At 45.8% G+C, this 20,342-nt stretch overlaps 1 protein-coding gene across 1 annotated transcript in view; it reads left to right on the top strand.

Moving 5' to 3' along the window:
- tnr (tenascin R (restrictin, janusin)) overlaps nucleotides 1–20,342 on the top strand; it is a gene marked incomplete at both ends in the record, with an annotated part of 302,941 nt that overhangs the window by 50,232 nt on the left and 232,367 nt on the right. The window contains one exon of the mRNA XM_084327726.1: nucleotides 19,135–19,250. Coding sequence (XP_084183852.1) covers nucleotides 19,135–19,250 — 116 coding nt within the window. The remainder of the gene's footprint in view (nucleotides 1–19,134; nucleotides 19,251–20,342) is intronic.

Below are 20,342 nucleotides of genomic sequence, written 5' to 3'. Positions count from 1 at the left end.
TACACTTTTACCCTCATTGAGAATACAAGGATCCATATGGTATATGCAAATTGAAAACAAGCACCTGTTCATATTTACCAGGGATTCTAAGTAGGCAGCTTATATTATTATATTATAAGGGGGGTGACAGTGGCTCAGGAGGTAGAGCAGTCGTCTGGTAATCTGAAGGTTCCCGGTTCGGCAGCGTGTCAAAGTGTCCTCTAGCAAGACACTGAACTCCTAACTACTCCCACTGAGCAGGTCGGCACCTCGCATGGTTGCCTCCACCGTTTGTGTGTGAATGTGTGAGAGAATGGGTGAATGTGAGGCATAAGCTGTGAAGCACTTTGGATAAAAGTGCTATATAAATGCAGTCCATTTACCATTAAAAGACATGTCGATACCTACTCAGCTTCCTGTGTACGCTGAAGTTAACGGTGTAAGGTTATCACATATTGGCCTGTGATAGGTTTGAACTATTAGTGACATCACAGATTGCAACTTAGACTCCAAGTATAGAGAAGCTCTCCCTCTCCAGGGGAAGAATGTGAAAAAGGCGCTCTGTTGACAAGTTCTGCACAAAATAACAATCTGTATCCTCAAAATCCTGCCTCCAAGAGGAGTTGATCACAACAAAAATGTTGAGTGTCTTACTTTCATTTTTATAGCATTTCGAAAAGCTATCGTTATCTCGAAAATGTTCTGAAAATTGAAACATTCCCCCATAAACGGCATTTATTGGAATATTCTCGAATACACTAGACACGTTGTCATTTGTCGGCCTATTTATGAATCGCCAGCACAATGGAGCCAGTTGGCTCCACCTCTACAGATCTACAGATCCCAGGTCAGTCTAATTGACTGACCTGCAGTTACACAGGGATAGACGATTTTTCCCATCTGAGCTCCTGGAGGGTCTGCTGTACCAACGGGAGACTCGGTTGATGAAATATGAATTCAGATCGCTAATAAAAAAATAAAACGACGTTTGTCGTCGTCGGCACTCACTGGGGGGGGGGCTGATAAAACGAGATATGTCGTCGCTGGCACTCAAAGGGTTAAGCACACTACGGCAGAAACGCGAGAAGTGAAGTGATGGTCTGTGAACTCAGAAAACACGATCCAAGCTGCACTCGATTGCACCGAATGGGGCGTGTTTCGTGAGAGTACAGACGATATCAATGATTATACAGAAACAGTGCTAGACTTTGTTGGTAGGCCTACTCTGATAGAAGAAATAGTCCCTTCCACCACAATTTGAGTTTTCCCAAACCAACAGCCATGGGTAGACAAAACGGTCCGCGAAGCTCTGAATGCTCGTACCTACATCGTCGGGCTCGTGACAGGCAACATGGACGAGCACAAGACGGTGCGCTACAACCTACGGATAACAGTGATAGAGGCAATGGGGCGGTACGGTACAGGGATAGGGTGGAACTTCAGGCTTTGAAGTTCAGGTTTGAACAGGCTGATTCCAGAGGTATGTGGCAGGGCCTCAGAATGATGAGAACGATGACCCCCCTATGGTGAACTGATGTCTCCTTGGCAAATGAGCTCAATACTTTCTATGCACGCTTTGAGACAGTAAATTCCAAATGATGTCATCCCCACCAAAAAAGTCAACTATAGTCCTGTACCCAAAAAAACCACACCTGCTTGCCTCAATGACTATCGCCCTGTAGCTCTCACCTCCATAGCCACGAAGTGATTTGAGAAGCTAGTGAAGGGCTACACCTGTTCCTCCCTCCCCATCCCGCTGGACCCCAACAGGTCCACTGAGGACGCCGTCGCCCATGTGCTGCACACGGCATGTGTGAGAATGCTGGTCTTGCAGCAACACACACCACCTGTGAGGACCCTGTGATTCAGACAAGACAAGTTGTAACTGAGGGGTTACAAAACCCTGACTGTATTAAAGATTGTGATATATTAAACCACTACTAGTTATGTACTTTAATTACTGGCCAAACAGTACATCAAATATTGATGGTGAACACCCACACAAGAACACGGCATTGACACAGAAATTCTATTGTAGGGTTATTTATTATTATTAGGCAACGTTAGGTTACAGATTGAGAATTAGGGTCGTGCTTATATGGCGAAGAATATACGTAAAGTCAGTCAAGAGCATAAGTCAATGAGAATAGTAGGAATACTATGATGGGTCTAAGCTGACGCCACCTGTTGTATAGCAATTATATAGGGCAACACCGGTACCAACTGGAGACACTGGGTTCCCTCCGGGGTGTAAAGCCGGGAGGGGTAGAGGAATGTTCGGGTACCCAGTCTGAGTCAACAAGGAATAAAGAGGCTCCAAGTACAGGAGCCGGTGCTTGTACTCCCTTGATCAGCAGACAAAGCAATAGTTGTAATCCAATATGCTCGACAGCATTGACGACAACCAGCCAGCCCCTTCCACGAGGCGGGCCCGAATGGTAATCCTCACGAGGTTAAATCCCAAACGACAGTGGAATCAACGGTGCTCTTCTCCGGTGGTCACGGTCCCAAAGCAATATAATCCAACCAGAAATGGTTCTGCAATCGCCAGTGCCGATTCTCCTGTGTACATGTCCAACGGTTCTCGCCTAGGACTCCTCGGGTGTGGGCACGTATTTAGGCCGCACAGCCTGGATAAGTGCACTAGCTAAAGACACGATGAACCGATGGGTAATGCTACATACGGAAGAACTGTGGCCGCACGATATACAATAAATGATCGACTATTACTTCACATTAGATTAAGTCGAACTCAACGTTACTGCGTTAAACTCTGACACTTTAACATTCTATTCGCACGCGGTTCTCAATGCTCTATTTAGATGCAAGGTTGCTCACTTCACTGCACGTTGACTCGTGGTGAAGGTATTACTAGTAATGAACGAATTGCTGCTGTTTACACCTGCACCGTATTTTTTTTTTGATCCACTTTTTCTCCCATTTTCTATATTTTCTCCCATCCCAATTTCGTATCATCCAATTCAACCCTCCCCTGTCACGAACGCTGTTTCTTGCCTCCCACAAGCCGGCTGCAATGTGGACTAAGTCATACATAGCACAAGTCCCCTCCGGTACTTGAGGTAACAGCAGTCGCATCTTTTCACCTGCGCAGCTCGATCTCTCGGTGTCGAGGAGTAACGCGTGGGAGGCTCACGCTGCCCCCGACACTTCCTGATTCTACTGCGCAGGCGCACCAACCGACTTGTAGGAGTCGCTTGTTCACAACGTTCGATCCCCACCCTTCAGTTTCCCTCCCCGTAATACGGCCAATGTGTATTACTGCGGACGACCAGCTAAACTGAAAACAATGTGGAGAGCTGGATTCGAACACGCGAACCCAGCGTCTCCACATTGGTGGCGAGTGCCTTGCCCACTACACCACCTAGCCGCCCCTACACCTGCACCGTATTTATACCTAAGTGAATATCTAGTCCCAACCTCAGTTCTTGTCTCGTATTACTACGCAGACTCTGGGCATGTACTGACATGCCCGGAGTTGCCTTTGAACTTGCCGTTGGGGGCTTGGTAGTTGGCGCCTGGGGCCGCTGTCCAATAGGAGAGCGAATATTACTCTGGTCTGTACGCAGGTAAAGGGATATTCCGTGTATATATATAAATAATATACAAAGTATATCAAACGATACATATATATATTCAGTTTAATCTGGCCCTTCACAACAGCCGCCTCCTAATTAGTCCGCACCTAATTAGTTAAAAGGAAGACAGATTAATAGTCCTGTCAACTACTCAATGTCTGTTGTGGGGAGTAGGGCAATCTACAAAGTCAGTGGGTCATGATCGTCATCAAGGGAGTCAGGGAGCCTTGGCAATTCTATCAGCCTCGCCACGGGTCGGGTGTGGCGGTGAGGCAGGTCGGCCCTCCTGGGTATACTGGGCTGTGCTCGCCACTTGCGACAGTCTAGACAGGTCCGCTGGAAGCGTCGCACTGCTTCTCTTCCTTGCAGTATCCAATAGCGACGTCGGATCTCAGCGAAGACTCTCTATGCCCCAGCGTGGTGCACATCCTCGTCGTATTTCTTTATGATGAGCTCGGTGACTTTGTGTCGGCTGTTGAGGACTATAGGAAACTTGACGTCATCCGTTAAGTCCGGGGCCCGTCTCAGACGACCACCCACCCTGATGAGGCCATGGGTGTCGCGATCGGGGGCCAAGTGGAGCAGTCTGCTGTCTGACGGGACTGGCTTTGTTCCCTGCAGGCAGTCTAGCTCGTCGGGGAACGAGTCTCTTTGGGCTCGCTTCGTAGTTAGCTGCGTTAATGTCGGTAGTGGGGGGAACCTCAGGGTGGTGCCACAGGAATGTCTTTAACTGCGCACTCTCAAAGGTGGGGCAGTCGTCTATGTTAGGGTCAGTGGGGACTGGTGTGTGCGTCAACCCACAGAACATAGATTTATTGATCTCTGCCTCCTCTTGACTAGCCTCCCGAGGGGTGGGGTTAGGCCACTCTTCTTCCGGGAGCTTGAGGAACTCAGGACCGTCACTGTAGATATTGTGACATGTGAGGTCATCTAGGGACATCCCCCGTGTGATGACATCTGCTGGGTTCTGTTTCGTGTCCACGTACCTCCAGCACGCTGATCCTGTCAAGTCTTGGATCTCTGTGATTCTGACTCCCACGAAGACCTTGTATCTACACGAATCGGATTGGATCCATGTGAGTACGGTCATGGAGTCTGACCACAAGATTGTTCTTTGCACCGGGATGGTGAGTTCACGTTGGATTAACGTGGCGAGTTGCGCGCCTACCAGAGCTGCGCAGAGCTCTAGACGCGGGATCGATTGTTGCTTGCGGGGGGCTATCCTTGAGCGAGCCAGGATGAAGGCTGTGAGTATTTCTCCTCCCTCCTCTCGGGCCCGCAAGTAAGCCACCGAGCCGTAGGCCACTTCTGAGGCATCGCTGAAGACGTGCAGGTCCATCTGGCACGTCTCCAGCCGCACTGTGGGTGGGAAGTAGCTTCGGCGTATGTTCACATTTTGGAGCGAGTTGAGTTATATCTCCCACTCTCTCCAGGTGGAAGCGAGGTGGTCGGGTATGGGGTCGTCCCAGCCCTGTTCCTTGTCCCACAGCTCTCGTACAATCATTTTCGCCCGGGTGGTGTAAGGTAGGATACACCCCAGCGGGTCGTATTGCCTTGCGAGTGTTCTGTATACGCTCCGTCTGGTGGTCGGTAGAGGGGTCGACCTTCCCTGCTCCGTGGTCAGGGGTGTGTATCTGTAATGGAGCGAGTCTGTTTTGAAGCGCCAGACTAGGCCTAATGTCATTTCTTGTGCTTCACCTGGGATGGTCGCCATCCAGGTCTCGCTGCTTGCTGCCTTTGTCTCTGGGGAGAGGCTGCGAAGTACTTGAGGGTCACTGCTGGCCCACTGCCGGAGGTCAAAGCCGCCTTTGATCAGTGAGGCGCGGAGCTTGAGTAGGAGGGCTTCGGCTTTGTTATGTACTAGAGGCCTGGTCACTCCTGTTTCACCAGGGCAGGCAGGTGAGGGCTGCCAATTAGCCAATTAGTGCTGATTGGTTACCTGCTGGGGAGCTTCAAAGGCAGACCCAGAAACACACATGCACGGTCTGTGCCTAGTGAAAGAGCTGTCAGGTTCTTACAGTCCTTGTCCGTTGGGTTACCAGTACATTAGTTTATAGTTATATTAGTAGTTCCTTGGTTTAGTAGCATTTTTGAGTTAGAGCACAGGGTTTTGGTGTTGATTACACATAGGTTGCGTACCCATGAGCCAGGGTCGTAACAATGTGTAATCAACACCAAAACCCTGTGCTCTAACTCAAAAATGCTACTAAACCAAGGAACTACTAATATAACTATAAACTAATGTACTGGTAACCCAACGGACAAGGACTGTAAGAACCTGACAGCTCTTTCACTAGGCACAGACCGTGCATGTGTGTTTCTGGGTCTGCCTTTGAAGCTCCCCAGCAGGTAACCAATCAGCACTAATTGGCTAATTGGCAGCCCTCACCTGCCTGCCCTGGTGAAACAGGAGTGACCAGGCCTCTAGTACATAACACCTCCCCCACCAAACTGGTTGCCCAAGAGGCAACCACTACACAACAACCCATAAACAAAACAAAAAACAACTGTGACCCCTTAGTTGTCAGGGCCTCTACCACCACAGCGATAACGGGTACCACAAACACTGGTACTACGATCGTGAGAGGGCGTCTGCTAGCACGTTGTCCCTCCCACGAATGTGGCGAATATCCAAGTTATACGCCTGGAGGAACAAACTCCATCGCATCAAACGATGATTCGAATTCACCATGCTGCGAAGAAAAACCAAAGGGTTATGGTCTGTATACACAACAAGGGGTAAACTGGAGGATCCCACGTAAACATCAAAATGGTTCAAGGCAAGAACCAAAGCGAGCGCCTCCTTCTCTATAGTAGAGTAGTGCAGTTGATGCCTGTCAAACTTTTTAGAAAAGTAGCACACTGGGTGCTCCACCTCTAATGCATCCTCTTGCAGGAGGACGGCTCCAGCACCGAGGTCACTAGCATCCACTGCCAACTTGAATGGCAGTTGAAAATCGGGAGCTGACAGAACGGGAGCGCTAATCAGAATACCCTTGATGCTCTCAAAAGACTGTTGACAAGTCTCAGTCCACACGAAAGGTACCTTAGGACTGAGCAGATTGGTCAAAGGGGCAACAACAGAAGCAAAGTTCCTACAGAAACTCCTATAGTACCCTGCCATACCTAGGAAGCGCTTTAACTCCCGCCTGGTGATGGGAGCAGGGAAGCCCACTATAGCCTCCACCTTAGCTGTAACGGGGCACACATGCCCACGTCCAACCACCTTACCCAGGTAGGTAACCGTGGCCTGTCCAAATTCACATTTCGCAAGGTTAACTGTCAAGTTAGCATCACCCAACCGCTTGAACACTTCGGCCAGATGCTCCACATGTTGTGACCAAGAGGAACTGTGGATAACCAGGTCATCCAGATATGCCTCACAGAACGCTACCCCGCCCAGGACCTTGTTCACTAGCCGCTGAAACGTCGCTGGGGCATTTCGCATGCCAAAGGCCATCACTGTATACTGGCAGAAACTCTCTGGTGTGACAAAAGCGGATATCTCACGTGCTCGCGGAGTAAGCGGAACCTGCCAGTATCCCTTTAGCAAATCCAATTTACTTACAAAGGCTGCTGAACCCACCCGATCGATACAGTCGTCCATCCGAGGCAGAGGGTACGAGTCCGGCTTGGTTACTGTATTAACTTTACGGAAATCAGTACAGAACTGATGAGTGCAGTCTGGCTTATCAACAAGCAGGCAGGGGGAGCTCCACGCACTAGAACTGGGCTCCGCAATGCCATGTCTCAGCATATAGTCTACTTCCTTACTCAAGATCCTTCGTTTTTCCGGATTCACCCTATAGGCATGTTGCTTAATTGGTCCTGCACTACCAACATCAATGTCATGCTCGAGTACATTAGTACGACTAGGGACATCAGAAAACAAACGTGTATGCTGTCTAAGTAGGCGCACCACATCCGTACGCTCAGGAAGTGGTAAGTACGACAGGTGTGAGTCCAAGTCACCTAGTATCTGGGTGTTTGGCAACCGGCCCTGAGAAATCTCCTTCGACACAGAACAGTCGGCTACAATAGGGTTGTTGGGTTACCAGTACATTAGTTTATAGTTATATTAGTAGTTCCTTGGTTTAGTAGCATTTTTTAGTTAGAGCACAGGGTTTTGGTGTTGATTACACATATTGTTACGACCCTGGCTCATGGGTACGCAACCTATGTGTAATCAACACCAAAACCCTGTGCTCTAACTCAAAAATGCTACTAAACCAAGAAACTACTAATATAACTATAAACTAATGTACTGGTAACCCAACGGACAAGGACTGTAAGAACCTGACAGCTATTTCACTAGGCACAGACCGTGCATGTGTGTTTCTGGGTCTGCCTTTGAAGCTCCCCAGCAGGTAACCAATCAGCACTAATTGGCTAATTGGCAGCCCTCACCTGCCTGCCCTGGTGAAACAGGAGTGACCAGGCCTCTAGTACATAACAGGCTTCTTCTGGCGTCGAGACGCTTTGCAGACAGTTGTCCACGTAGAAACTCCTCTCTACACTTTGTCTGACCTCCTCGTCAGCTTCAGGGTATTCTGTCACATGTTTTTGCAGTGCGAACGTAGCACAGCATGGGCTGCATGTGGTTCCGAAGGGGAGGACCTCCCATTGGTAGATGGATGGTTGCTCATCCCCGATCCTCTCTCTCCATAGGAACCGCAGCAAGGGCTTGTCCTCTTCCACTAGTCGCACCTGCAGGAACATCCCTTTGATGTCGCCGCTGATGGCCACCTTGTCTTGGCGGAAACGTAGTAGCACGCCGAGTAGAGAGGGGCCGAGTGTTGGGCCGGGCAAGAGTTCTTTATTCAGATTCTGTAGTCCGATCTGGTAGCTGCAGTTGAATATAATCCGATCCTTGCCGTTGTGGTGGACCTTGTGGTGGGGCACGTACCATGATTCGATCGTCTGGTCGGCCTCTTGAATGTCAATTTTCTTTATGTGTCCCGCTGTGATCAGCTTGTCAATCTCAGCGCGGTACACAGTGGCTTGAGTGGGGTCTTTGGCTAGACGCCGCTCGGTGTTCAGTAGATATCGCTCTGTCGCTTCTTTTGAGGCGTGGAGGGTGGGCATACCCTCTCGCCTCAAGAGTGGAGTTGCGTATCTCATCACTCCCTTGACCTCGACTCTCTTTGTCCTCTGCTCGAGGAGGGTTATGGCATAAGTGTCTTCCTTTGAGCGAACGAGTTTCTTTTCATTCTTAAAGGGCATCGCGTCTAATGTCCATAGCCTCTCGACGTGCTGTAAGAGGGTGGTGTCTTCATCATTTATCCTTGAGTGGAGGCAGCGAGTGGCTGTTGGTCGGTTGGAAGACCCGGAGAGGGGGCCTTGTAGTGTCCAACCTAGGCGGGTCTCGACCGCTGCTGGACAGCCTCTGGGCCCGATGTGGACCCGGTCCGTTGGGACGATGAGGTGTGCGTGGTCGGATCCTATGAGCAGGGTCGGGGTGGCGCCGTCGATGAGCGGTATAGGTAGTTGACGTAGGTGCACGTATTTTTCCATCAGCTTTGGGATGGGGTAGGTGTACTGTGACAGGCCTATGTCTTGGCTGGTGAAGGCGTTAGTAATTCTATACTGCTTCTCGGGCTGCCCGACCGCTGCTATCGTGAAGGACATATTTTCACCCTTTATGGTCTTCAGGTCTCTTCTAATGGTACGGATTGTCATTGTTTCTTCGCTCCCCCGCAGACCCAGCCGGGCTGCGGCGGATGCGAGGAGGAGAGTATTTTCTGACCCATCGTCTAGGACGGCGTAAGTGTCCATGACCTTGTCCTCGTAGCTTAATATCACTCGGACCACCTTCAAGAGCACTCGGGAGCTCCGACTCTTCGCAGGGTCTATGTACATGACGTTCACTCTCGAGCTGCTTGGGGGTACGGGCTTCTTCTTGTTGCTGTCGTGTAGGACCTCCAAGTGGGCGCCGTCGCACTTGCTGCATTTCTTCTTTAAACGGCACTCAGCTGCCATATGGCTGCGCGCGCAGCGGAAGCAGCGGCGGTTGGCTTTGATCCACTGACTCACCTCGTCAGCGGTCATCTTCTTGAAAGTGTCACATTGAGACAGCCAATGTTCCTTTTCACAGTACTGGCATACAATCTTCCACTTCCCCTTCGTCGGGGGGGTGCTGTGGTTCTTGTGCTGCGGCACTGACTCGGCCTGGTGCATAACGGTCACTGACCGACGCTTATCGTTAGATCTCCGAGGTCCATCTCTTTGGCTAGATCCACTCCACACGAACGTGTCCAGTCGTAGGCTGCTGACTTCCCTTGCTAGGAAGGCGGCCAGGTCTAGGAGGGATGGCCCGGGACCGTCGGGATCACGGTGGTCTCTCTGCCGCCGAAAGCGCTCTTGGCGGGCTAGAGGGAGCTTCTCCAGTATTCGCTCCACATTAGAGTTTGCATATAGTTCATATCTCCCTTTCTCCTTTTGGGACCCCAGCATCCCTACTAGGGATTGTACCTTGATAGAGAGGTCATCCAATGCTCTATTGTCTTTGGCTGGGGGGAGGCGGTCGATATCTCTTATTTCTTGTATCACGTAGTCCCATATGCATCCATAACGCTGGTCGAGGGCCACTAGAGCCGCGGAGTATGGGGTACTTGAGTTGGAATATGCCAGCGCTATGTTATGCGCTCTGGGCACCTTGAGATGCTTGAGGAGGATGGCATATTTGTACGACTCATCGGGGACGTCGGACATCATAGTCTCCAAGCTTGAGGAGCATAAAGTTATCGGTATCGGTGTCAAAAAAGCAATATCGTGCATCCCTAATATGTGGAATAACGTTCTAATTACATTTTCCTGAAGTCATTTTGAAATTTCAGTGCCAGATAAAACGGGTACTTTTAGGAAAAGTCATTGAGTGACAGAGCTGGAGCTCGACCGAGTGACGAGGATACATTTATTGAAAATGCCTACGGGTCATTTGACCCCTTGTCGGCTGTGCTAGTGTTAACTCTTTGCCCGTCAATGTGTGGCTCTTCCATCCAAAAAAAAAAGAAGAAATTATAATATTTGTATTTATTATTATTATTATTATTATTATTTATTTATTTTTGTCACTCAAACCTGTGGTAAACCTCATAGTTTTATATTAAGAGGTAATTATATAGTTTACACTGTTTATTTTTCTCATATAAGCTGTCGGGTCATCTGACCCGTTCCGACGGGAATCAGTGACATTTTCTCCATGGCTGTTCTAGTGTTAATATATAAAAGAAAGAGTTTAGGCCCCAAAACCGAACCTTACGGTACCCCACATTTAATTTTCATGAGCTCAGATTTGACATCTGCCAACTGCACATATTGTTGCCTATTGTGGAGATAACTACTCAACCATTCAAGAACCATTCCTCTCACACCATATGAACGTAATTTAGAAATTAAAATATTATGATCTAAGGTATCAAATGCCTTTTTTAAATCAATAAATACCCCTATTGTTAATTTCCTTTTATCTGTTGCTGTTGTTATTTCTTCAATAATATGCATTAAGGCAGTCACTGTTGATCTGTTTTGCCTAAAGCCATACTGGCTTTCGCTCAGCAGTTTGTTCTTTTCCACAAAAACATCTAGCTTATGCAAAAACAGTTTTTCAAGCACTTTCGAGAACTGTGAGAGCAATGACACTGGTCTATAGTTAGTGAAGCTGTGCTTATTTCCTACTTTGAAACGTGGGATCACTTTTGCTACCTTCATCCTGTCTGGAAAAATACCTGTCTGAAAAGAAAGATTACAAATATAACAGAGAGGTTTGATTATACAATCAATTGTCTTTTTCACTCTAATCATCTCTATCCCATCACTGTCAATGGATGTCTTATTCTTTGACTTTGATACAATGGATACGATTTCTGCTTCACTGACATTTCCCAAAAACATAGACTGCAGTACTTTACTATCTCCTCTCCATCCTTCCTGTAATAGTTCATCATTTGGCCCCACATTTACAAAAAAATTGTTGACTTCATTAACCACCTTATTCATGTTTTTTATAGTCGTACTATTACTAATGAAATGGCTAGGCATTTTTATGGATGCTGATTTATTACCCATTACCTTATTTAGAATGTCCCATGTGCCCTTAATATTATTTTTATTTTCGCCTAACAATTTATTGTAATAATCTTTCTTAGCCCTTCTCATAATTAATACTAACTTATTCTTATACACTTTGTATTTAGTTTCAGCAGCCTTTGTTCTACATTTGATAAAATCTCTATAAAGTTTGTTTTTCTTTTTACATGCATTCTCTAACCCCTTTGCTATCCATGGTTTTCTATTGTCATTACTTTTTTGTTTATATTGAACCATTGGGCAGTGCTTATCAGACAAGACAGACAAGACAGACAGACAGACAGACAGACAGACAGACAGACAGACAGACAGACAGACAGACAGACAGACAGACAGACAGACAGACAGACAGACAGACAGACAGACAGACAGACAGACAGACAGACAGACAGACAGACAGACAGACAGACAGACAGACAGACAGACAGACAGACAGGATTGTAATACTTCATCCTGCACTTCACACTGAGCGGGTATAATAAGATATAATAATAAAAAAAGGTTAATCAAAAGTTTTCTGTTTTCTTTTTATATTCCTGAAACTTAGCCTTTTTGGAAATACAGTCAGACCAGGCTGCAGAAACTAATTAGTGGGGGGGCATAAAATGTTCTCGGGGGGGGCACAATGGTTTTTCAACACAGGTTCCCTTTTATACGTTTCAGCTGGGACAGTGGCGCTGTGGCTTGCTGGCGCTGCCCACGGTGCTGAACTAAACAGCAGAGAGGCAATTGAAAAATCTAATTTCTCTCTATCTTAAGAACCTTCACTTATACAAAAACAGACTGAACGGATATATATAACAGACCTGATGGGGCAGCGGACTGAGAGCAGGGGACACAAACAGGCTGGATAAGATGGTCAAGAAGGCCAGTAGCGTGGTTGGGGTGGAGCTGGACTCTAGCGAGGGTGGCGGAGAGGAGGAACCTTGCTAAGCTCCAGGCCATCAGGGAAAACCCCTCCCACCCATACAATGCATCACTGTGCCTCACTGCATCACTGAGCACAGAGTGACAGTTACCATCTTCCTGGACTCTTACTTTTTAAACAGCACTGTGCAATATTACACCTGTAGACTTCAGTATATTTTTACTGTATTTATTTACTGTATATTTTATTCTATTTTTATTCTATTTCATTTTATTCTATTCTTAGGCCATTTGTTTTTGTATTCTTATTTGTGACTTGTTCTGTCTAAATGTTTAATGTTGAGTGATTTGCAGTGTCAAATTTCCCTCAGGATAATACATTTATATTCTATTCTATTCTATTCTATATCTTTGAAAAGTCTCCATTTATTCAACACTTCTGAATTCACTGACAAACTGAACTGAACTGACAAAAATAAGGTGCATAAAAAAGCAAACAAAATTCCTCCACAGGCCACCACCATCATAAGTAGAGAGGCAAGCGGTGTTTGGGGACAGAGTGAAATCTTCTTAAAACACTGCCCCTCCACTCATTCCTGAACTTTTTTGTTAAGTCCTTCTCAAATGCCAACTGAATTAAATTGGCCTTAGTTGCGTCGATGAAGCATACTAAGGCGATGTTCTGTAAAGACGTTCTTGAGGGTAGAAAACGAATTCTCACAGAGTGCCGTGCTAGCTTCAGTACTAGTGTTGTTGTTGACATCAGTGGCGTGCCCACTAGGGCTGACCCAGACTAAGGATTTGGATAGTTGACTTTGATTGACAAAAAAAAAAAATTACCAGGGTGGGCACAGCTGACTCAGTGGGCGGGCCTGGCCCCCTAATGCCCGCCCATGGCGCCGGGACTGAATACAGTGCAAGGGTTTTGCATGACAGCAGAAATTATATGCGTGGGGGAAAATATATATACCTGGTGTCAGTAAAGGCTTCGATCCTTAAGCCCCTCTGTGCTTGCAGTAATACAAATTTAAAGTCACTGTTCCCTACATATTAATAAATAGTCTTGCATGCACACGCTCACACTGTTTCTCTCTATCTCTCTATTTATGTATCCCTAACTCTGTATCTCTCTCTATCTCTCTCTCTCTCTCTCTCTCTCTCTCTCTCTCTCTCTCTCTCTCTCTCTCTCTCTCTCTCTCTCTCTCTCTCTCTCTCTCTCTCTCTCTCTCTCTCTCACTGCCAGCTGATTCCACACACACACACACACACACACACACACACACACACACACACACACACACACACACACACACACACACACACACACACACACACACAGAGAAATGTTTGTTTGCACCTACATACAAACACACACACACATGCACACACACTTACACACCTCTAGCGTGCAGTGGATCCACCACCTGCCTGGTGTTAAAGCCAGCTTGGCAAGGACAGTCCACGAGGCACTGAGCTTCCCTCTGTTCAATTATGCCTCGCAGGAACATGTGAGATTCCCCAGAATAGAAAAATGTGTCAGTTTTTTCAACAGTAAACATTCCATTATCCATCATCGATTGACTCCGTCTCATCTAGGAACTTCTTTTTTTTTTTAAACTTTGGCCATTCCGCTGGCTCTTTTTTGCGTTTATCGCATTTTTCTCTGGTCAAGAATGACCGACAGAAACAGGTTTTGAATGGGGGTAGATGGGGAAGACACTCTGAGAAAGATACGGCTACAGTCCGGGATTCGAACTTGCTAACCCCAGATCTGTGACGAGCACGGTTGTCCCCGGCGCCGAAATAGCGCTCGAGGTACGCGGTGAGCTACTGGAGCTCCCCTCATCTAGGAACTTCTAGGAGTGTCTCCATCTTTTCTTGATCCTCCAATCACAATGCTTCCCACGGACAAACGTTTATTGCCTTTTTATCACCTCACAAATTAGTAGAAATAAATGGAAACAAAGTAAAAGTTTACTTTAATGTTAGGGGGAAAAGTTGAGGAATTTACTTCAGTTATTGAATGATTACTGGTATTCCTCTAGCGCCATCGCCAGGTAAACAGTCTCCGTCGACTAAAGAAGCACTTCTTCAACCATTATCTGAAATGAGAAAAATAATAATAATAATAATTTTCCCTAACTAACCTTTACTGTCATGCACTTGTCCTAATATACTAACCTACACTGTAGCACTCAACACTTTGATGAACATTGTTACTCAGCTGATTGAGTCGTGCCCTTCCTGATGACTTGTCGTACAGAACAGAAAAGCGTCAGCTGAATGACTAAATGTAAATGTAAACACATTCTAATGAGCTCATCTCCCGACCTGTTTGTCATACAATCACAAAGTTTGCCGTGAACATTCGTGACAGAATGACAAGACACGTATTGATGTTGGTGACCCCATGACATTCCCTCTAGCGCCACCATCTGACCAAACTGAGAACAAGATATCTCAAAAAGCAATGGCAGGATTGCCATACAGTTTGCTGTGCACAGTGATGACCCCAAGGAAGATATTTTTTTTTATTTTTGTGACACCATGATCCTTTCTCCAGGGTCACCATCAGGCCAGACTTTCCACAAATGAGTGTATCATCTGATCTGTTACAGTCACACACGTATTAACCTTTTAACCTCTTAAGCCCTAGCCCTATTTTCAGAAAATCTGCCTAAAAATAAGTAAGTAAATGGAAGATTGCTCCACTTCTACAAGGTCCATTTGCATGTTATTGGTATCTAGGGACATCTATGGATCTCAGGGAATGTAAATTGTAATGGACCGAAGGAGAATATCAATTATATTTTTATTTTATTCGTCATCTTTGACGGTGAATAACACCATGCAAAAAAGGACCAGACATGAAAAACTGCCACTGAGCACCTTCTTGAGATCACAGAAAATAGGGCTAGGGCTTAACAGGTTAATATTGAATATATAAATAATATTGCTGTGAATATTCATGATCACATTTTACAGAGTGCATCTCCTGGCGTGTTACTCGTACAGTCACAAAACTTACTGTGAACATTCATGACACCTATTTGAACCAACCTATTGCTTTTGGTCATACAACATATCTTGAAAGGTAATGGCCAAATTGCCATCAAATGTGCTGTGCATAATTCATGACACCAAGGGGGAAATAATCCATTGCTTTTTTTGGTGACCCCATGACCTTTACTCGAGTACCCCCATCAGGCAAAACCTTCCACATGAGCGTATCTCCTGACCTGTTGGTGGTAGTCTAAAAAATGCTGTGAATATTCATGGCTCAAGAAAGACAAATGTGTGCTTGTGTGTGACCATGTGACCTTTCCTCTGGTGCCTGGGTCTGTTGAGACAGGCAATATCTGCAAGTCTTTTTGATCTACCCTGTAAGATGTTGCATGTGAAAGTGACAGGGAGATTGTTAGGCCTTGGAGGAGGTGCTGAGTGCACTCTTCTAGTTGCCAATGTAATCAAGACATATTTCATTATTTGTATTGATTCACTAGGGATCTCGCTAAGTGGTGTGAAATTCAATGTTGTCCACTGCAATAACCCGAGCTTAAAAATTAAGACTGTCAAAGTTAACGTGTTATTACGCAAAATTATTTTAACGCCACTATCTTCTTTATCGCGAGATTAGCGTTTTATTTTTATTTTTTTACTACAATTCACTCAGGCGTATTATTGATACTCTCATTGATACTATTCTTGATACTGTCCTAACTGTCCCAGTTAGGACAGCCGAAACACGTCCAATATTTCGCCGTCGACTAAAGACGCACTTCTTCAACCATTATCTGAATTAAAAAAAAAAAAAAAAATCTAACCCTAACTAACCATACTGTCATGCACTTGTCCTAATAAACTAACCTACACTGTAGCACTCAACACTTTGATGAACATTGTTACTCAGCTGATAGAGTTGTGCCCTTCCTGATGGCTTGTCATACAGAACTTGTAAGTCGCTTTGGATAAAAGCGTCAGCTAAATGACTAAATGTAAATGTAAATGTACTATGTTTGTTTCTGACTCAAAGTGTGTGTGGGTGTGTGTGTGTGTGTGTGTGTGTGTGTGTGTGTGTGTGTGTGTGTGTGTGTGTGTGTGTGTGTGTGTGTGTGTGTGTGTGTGTGTGTGTGTGTGTGTGTGTGTGTGTGTGTGTGTGTGTGTGTGTGTGTGTGTGTGTGTGTGTGTGTGTGTGTGTGTGTGTGTGTGTGTGTGTGTGTGTGTGTGTGTGTGTGTGTGTGTGTGTGTGAGAGAGCGGGGGGTGCCAGTCCTCAGCCCTTGTGTGGGTGAATGTAACAAGTTCCTAATTTTTTCTTTCCCCTATTATTTCATGCACACTTTATTCATTGTTTTAAATGATTATTTTCTTTTAAGTTATTTTGTTTGTTTTGAATTTTATGCAAATTTGCAATGCATGAGGGTCATCCCTTTGTGTTAAATGGCTGCTTAAAGTTCAAGTGTAAAGTTCAACACACTACTGTGTTAGTAATCATTACTATGTAATGTTACAGTTAGTAAATATTGGTATGCCCATCTGCAATTTGTTTGTTGGGTTTTTTTTTTTTTTTTTTTTTTTTACAATGCAGTTTGCACATCTTAGTTACTTGAAGATTCTGGACAATATTTCTCATTGTGGCAATAAATAAACATGAATTTTTTTGCATAAAGCAAGCATTTGACGACTCATGTTGATAAGAGTATTACAACTTGAAAAAGATCAGTTTAAGGTAGATTTCGAACAGATAAAAAATATGCGTTCAATTTGCAATTAACTCATTCAGCGCCAATCACGAGTATAGTCGGGTTTTGTTCGTTTTTTCTTTTATTAGCTATATCCATTCATTTTTCATCCATCCAGCCTGATGTTATCATTGGGAATGAGTCTGAGCTTGCAAAAGGGCAAATACCGCCACCTACGCTTTCCAGCCGGTATTGCACTCCATTATAAATGGTGTAGTTTCTTCTCTGGGACGATCTGAGCCGTGCGGGCGGGGTTTAAATACTCCGGCAGGAATAGCGTTTACAACGTTACATCGGCGATGCTGCCCCCCCCCCCCCCCCCCCATATGCAATGCCGGACAATGTGGGACGGAGCTCCACGAGCAGTATTTGGAATGGCAATCAGATAATTGGATTATTTCTTTTGCATTACATCAGAGACCGGGTAAGGACTCTATATATCCAATCTTGTGTTGATCTGATATTTCTTTCTACCGCGATAAAAGCTATCTGTGTGTATGTGTATGTGCTTTTTACCGTTGGCTGCGGTGGGGGTGGGGGCGAGCGCCCCGCTACGAGGGCCATTTCATGTATGCACGAGGAAGGATAATAATGATAATCTAGCGTTGATTTCAGGAAGATTCGATAATCAAGCGAAAAATGACAACGTGATAAGTGTATTCCGCTAAAACGCTATTATCGCGTCTTTTCCTGGAATTACTCAGAAGCACCCAAACTATATTCATATTCAAAACGGTATCAAACCGAAATGTACTGATGAAAAAACAATCTGTTTTGTGCATGTTGACTGGAAGCAACTCGACTCAACAATCGACGGGTGTATTAGACCCATAGCTATAATATAAGATATATTTTAAGCACTCGCAAATGTCGCAGTCTCCCCATTGATTAAAGCGATGGCGTTCTAGGGCCCCTGGCTCATTAAGCGATGGCGCTGAATGAGTTAATTGCGAGTTAACTATGGACAATCATGCGATTAATCAGATTAAATATTTAAATCAATTGACAGCCTTATTAAAAATAGATTGAATTTTTGAAAAAGTTGAAATCAGAAAAAGTTATTTTTTATTAAAAAAGATGATTGTGGGGGCGGCTGAGTGGCGCAGTGGGCAAGGCGCTCGCCACTAACGCAGGAGATGCTGGTATCGAGCCCAGCTCTCTGCGTTGCTACCGGCTTGGCCAGTCATCATACTAACACAATTGGCAGTGTTAGAGGGTGGGAAAGCCGGTGGGTAGGGATTGGACGTTGTGGACAGCGACTCCTACAGGTCGGTTGGTGCGCCTGTACAGCAGAATCAGGAAGTATCGTGGGCAGCGTGAGCCTCCGACGCGTTACTCCTCGCCACTGAGAGATCGCGCTGTTCAGGTGAAAAGATGCGACAGGCTGCCTCCTCGTGTACCGGAGGGGACACGTAATTCAAGGATTGGTCCTCACTGCAGCCGACCAGTGGGAGGCATGGTCTAGCAACGTTCGAGACAGGGGAGGGGGGAATTGAAGGGAGAATTGGCGAGGCGAAATTGGGATGGGAGAAAAATTGAAAATAAGGAGAAAAAGTGGAAAAAAAATATATACATGATTGTGCCAGTGTTGCTTTGTCAAACATGAAGTAGATATGAAAACACGCGTTTTGCTGTACCAATGTTTCCTATAGAAAGAAACAAAGAAAAACCAAAAGCTCTATAACAGAAACAAACAGACATACGTTGAAAATAGACCAGACCCAGAGCCAGGGTGAGGGAGAAAGAGAACAGAAGAGATTCCCTGCAACTCTTAGAAAGATGAAGGGAAAGACAGAGGGTTGATTAATAGGGTGCCTGGTAAAACACAGAGGCCACTAATACATCTCACTGTCTGCTTCCATAGATCTCTCCAATCCTGACGGTTTACTCTTCAAATCCATCACGGAGACCGCGGTAGAGGTCCAGTGGCAACCCTTCTATTACCCCTTCGACGGCTGGGAGATCAGCTTCATCCCCAAGGTACTGTAGAGCCACACACACAGTGTGAATGATGTGTGTGTTTCTGTCCCCAAGGCAAGAATGCATGCCATGCCAAAAGACAGGTCCAGTATTGTGTGTATGTGTGCGTGTGTGCGTGTGTGCGCGTGCGCGCGCGCGCGTGTGTGTTTTCAACGCAGTTGTGTTAATCACAACACACGTTGTGTCAACATGTCATGCTATGCACATGTTTAAATTAAGCCAGAATGATATTGTAAAACAAACATTTTAATTTATATACATTTTTTTGTTGGCTTGCAATTCTAAGCAAAGTGTGCATTTAGCACCGGTGTAACCAGGAAACCATTAAATATGAAATACATTTTTCAAACCAGGCTATTTTCCCCTATGAGTAATGGCATAGTTCTAAGCGGAAAATAAATGTTTTAGCATGACCGCACACTTTGGGGAACATAACTGTAAGTGCTGTTGCACATTCTTGAAAATGGCCCATGTGTCTGATTGGAGTGTAACATTATCTAATTGTAGAAGGGTGGATTATCCCTACTTTATGAGAGTAGATGTACACTGTCACCAGGTAGTGGGAACGCAGCAGATATGGGTCCGGCTGAGTCCCCGACTGTAGTGCAGGAGTATTAGAGTGGAGATTTAGCAGAGGGAGTGGATGGGGCCTAGGATTTACTAACCTTGGGGTTGTGCGCTGGTCCTTCTTGCCCTCCAGGGTGACTCGCAGTAATTCCCCACACACCCACACTTCCCCTAATACTTCCCGCACCCTCCCACACCCGGTGGCAGTGGTGAGATCGCATTCAAGTTTCGAGGGACCATAACGTTAACTTGACAGCAATGTGGATATGCTTCATTTGAGCAGTTGCTACTGTAACGTTACCTTAGTTGATTGTCGTTCTGACATTACTGCAGTAAACAAACTAACGGTAAACCTAAGTTAACTTACCAGTAAATTCAGTACAGCAACAGACAGCTGAAATCCACAGGACAGCGTGATCTTCACAATAATCCATGATCCAGTTACCATTCCCCCCAACCAGAGCCTAACTAGAGCCACAGTCTGCGAATCAGAGGCAGAGTAGGGGCGGTTCTTCGGGGCCAGCA

This window comes from Notolepis coatsorum (assembly GCF_963971535.1).
Source record: "Notolepis coatsorum genome assembly, chromosome: 13".
NCBI lineage: Eukaryota > Metazoa > Chordata > Actinopteri > Aulopiformes > Paralepididae > Notolepis > Notolepis coatsorum.
The sequence above is the reverse complement of the archived record's forward strand: the minus strand, read 5'-3'. Positions and strand labels throughout refer to the sequence as shown.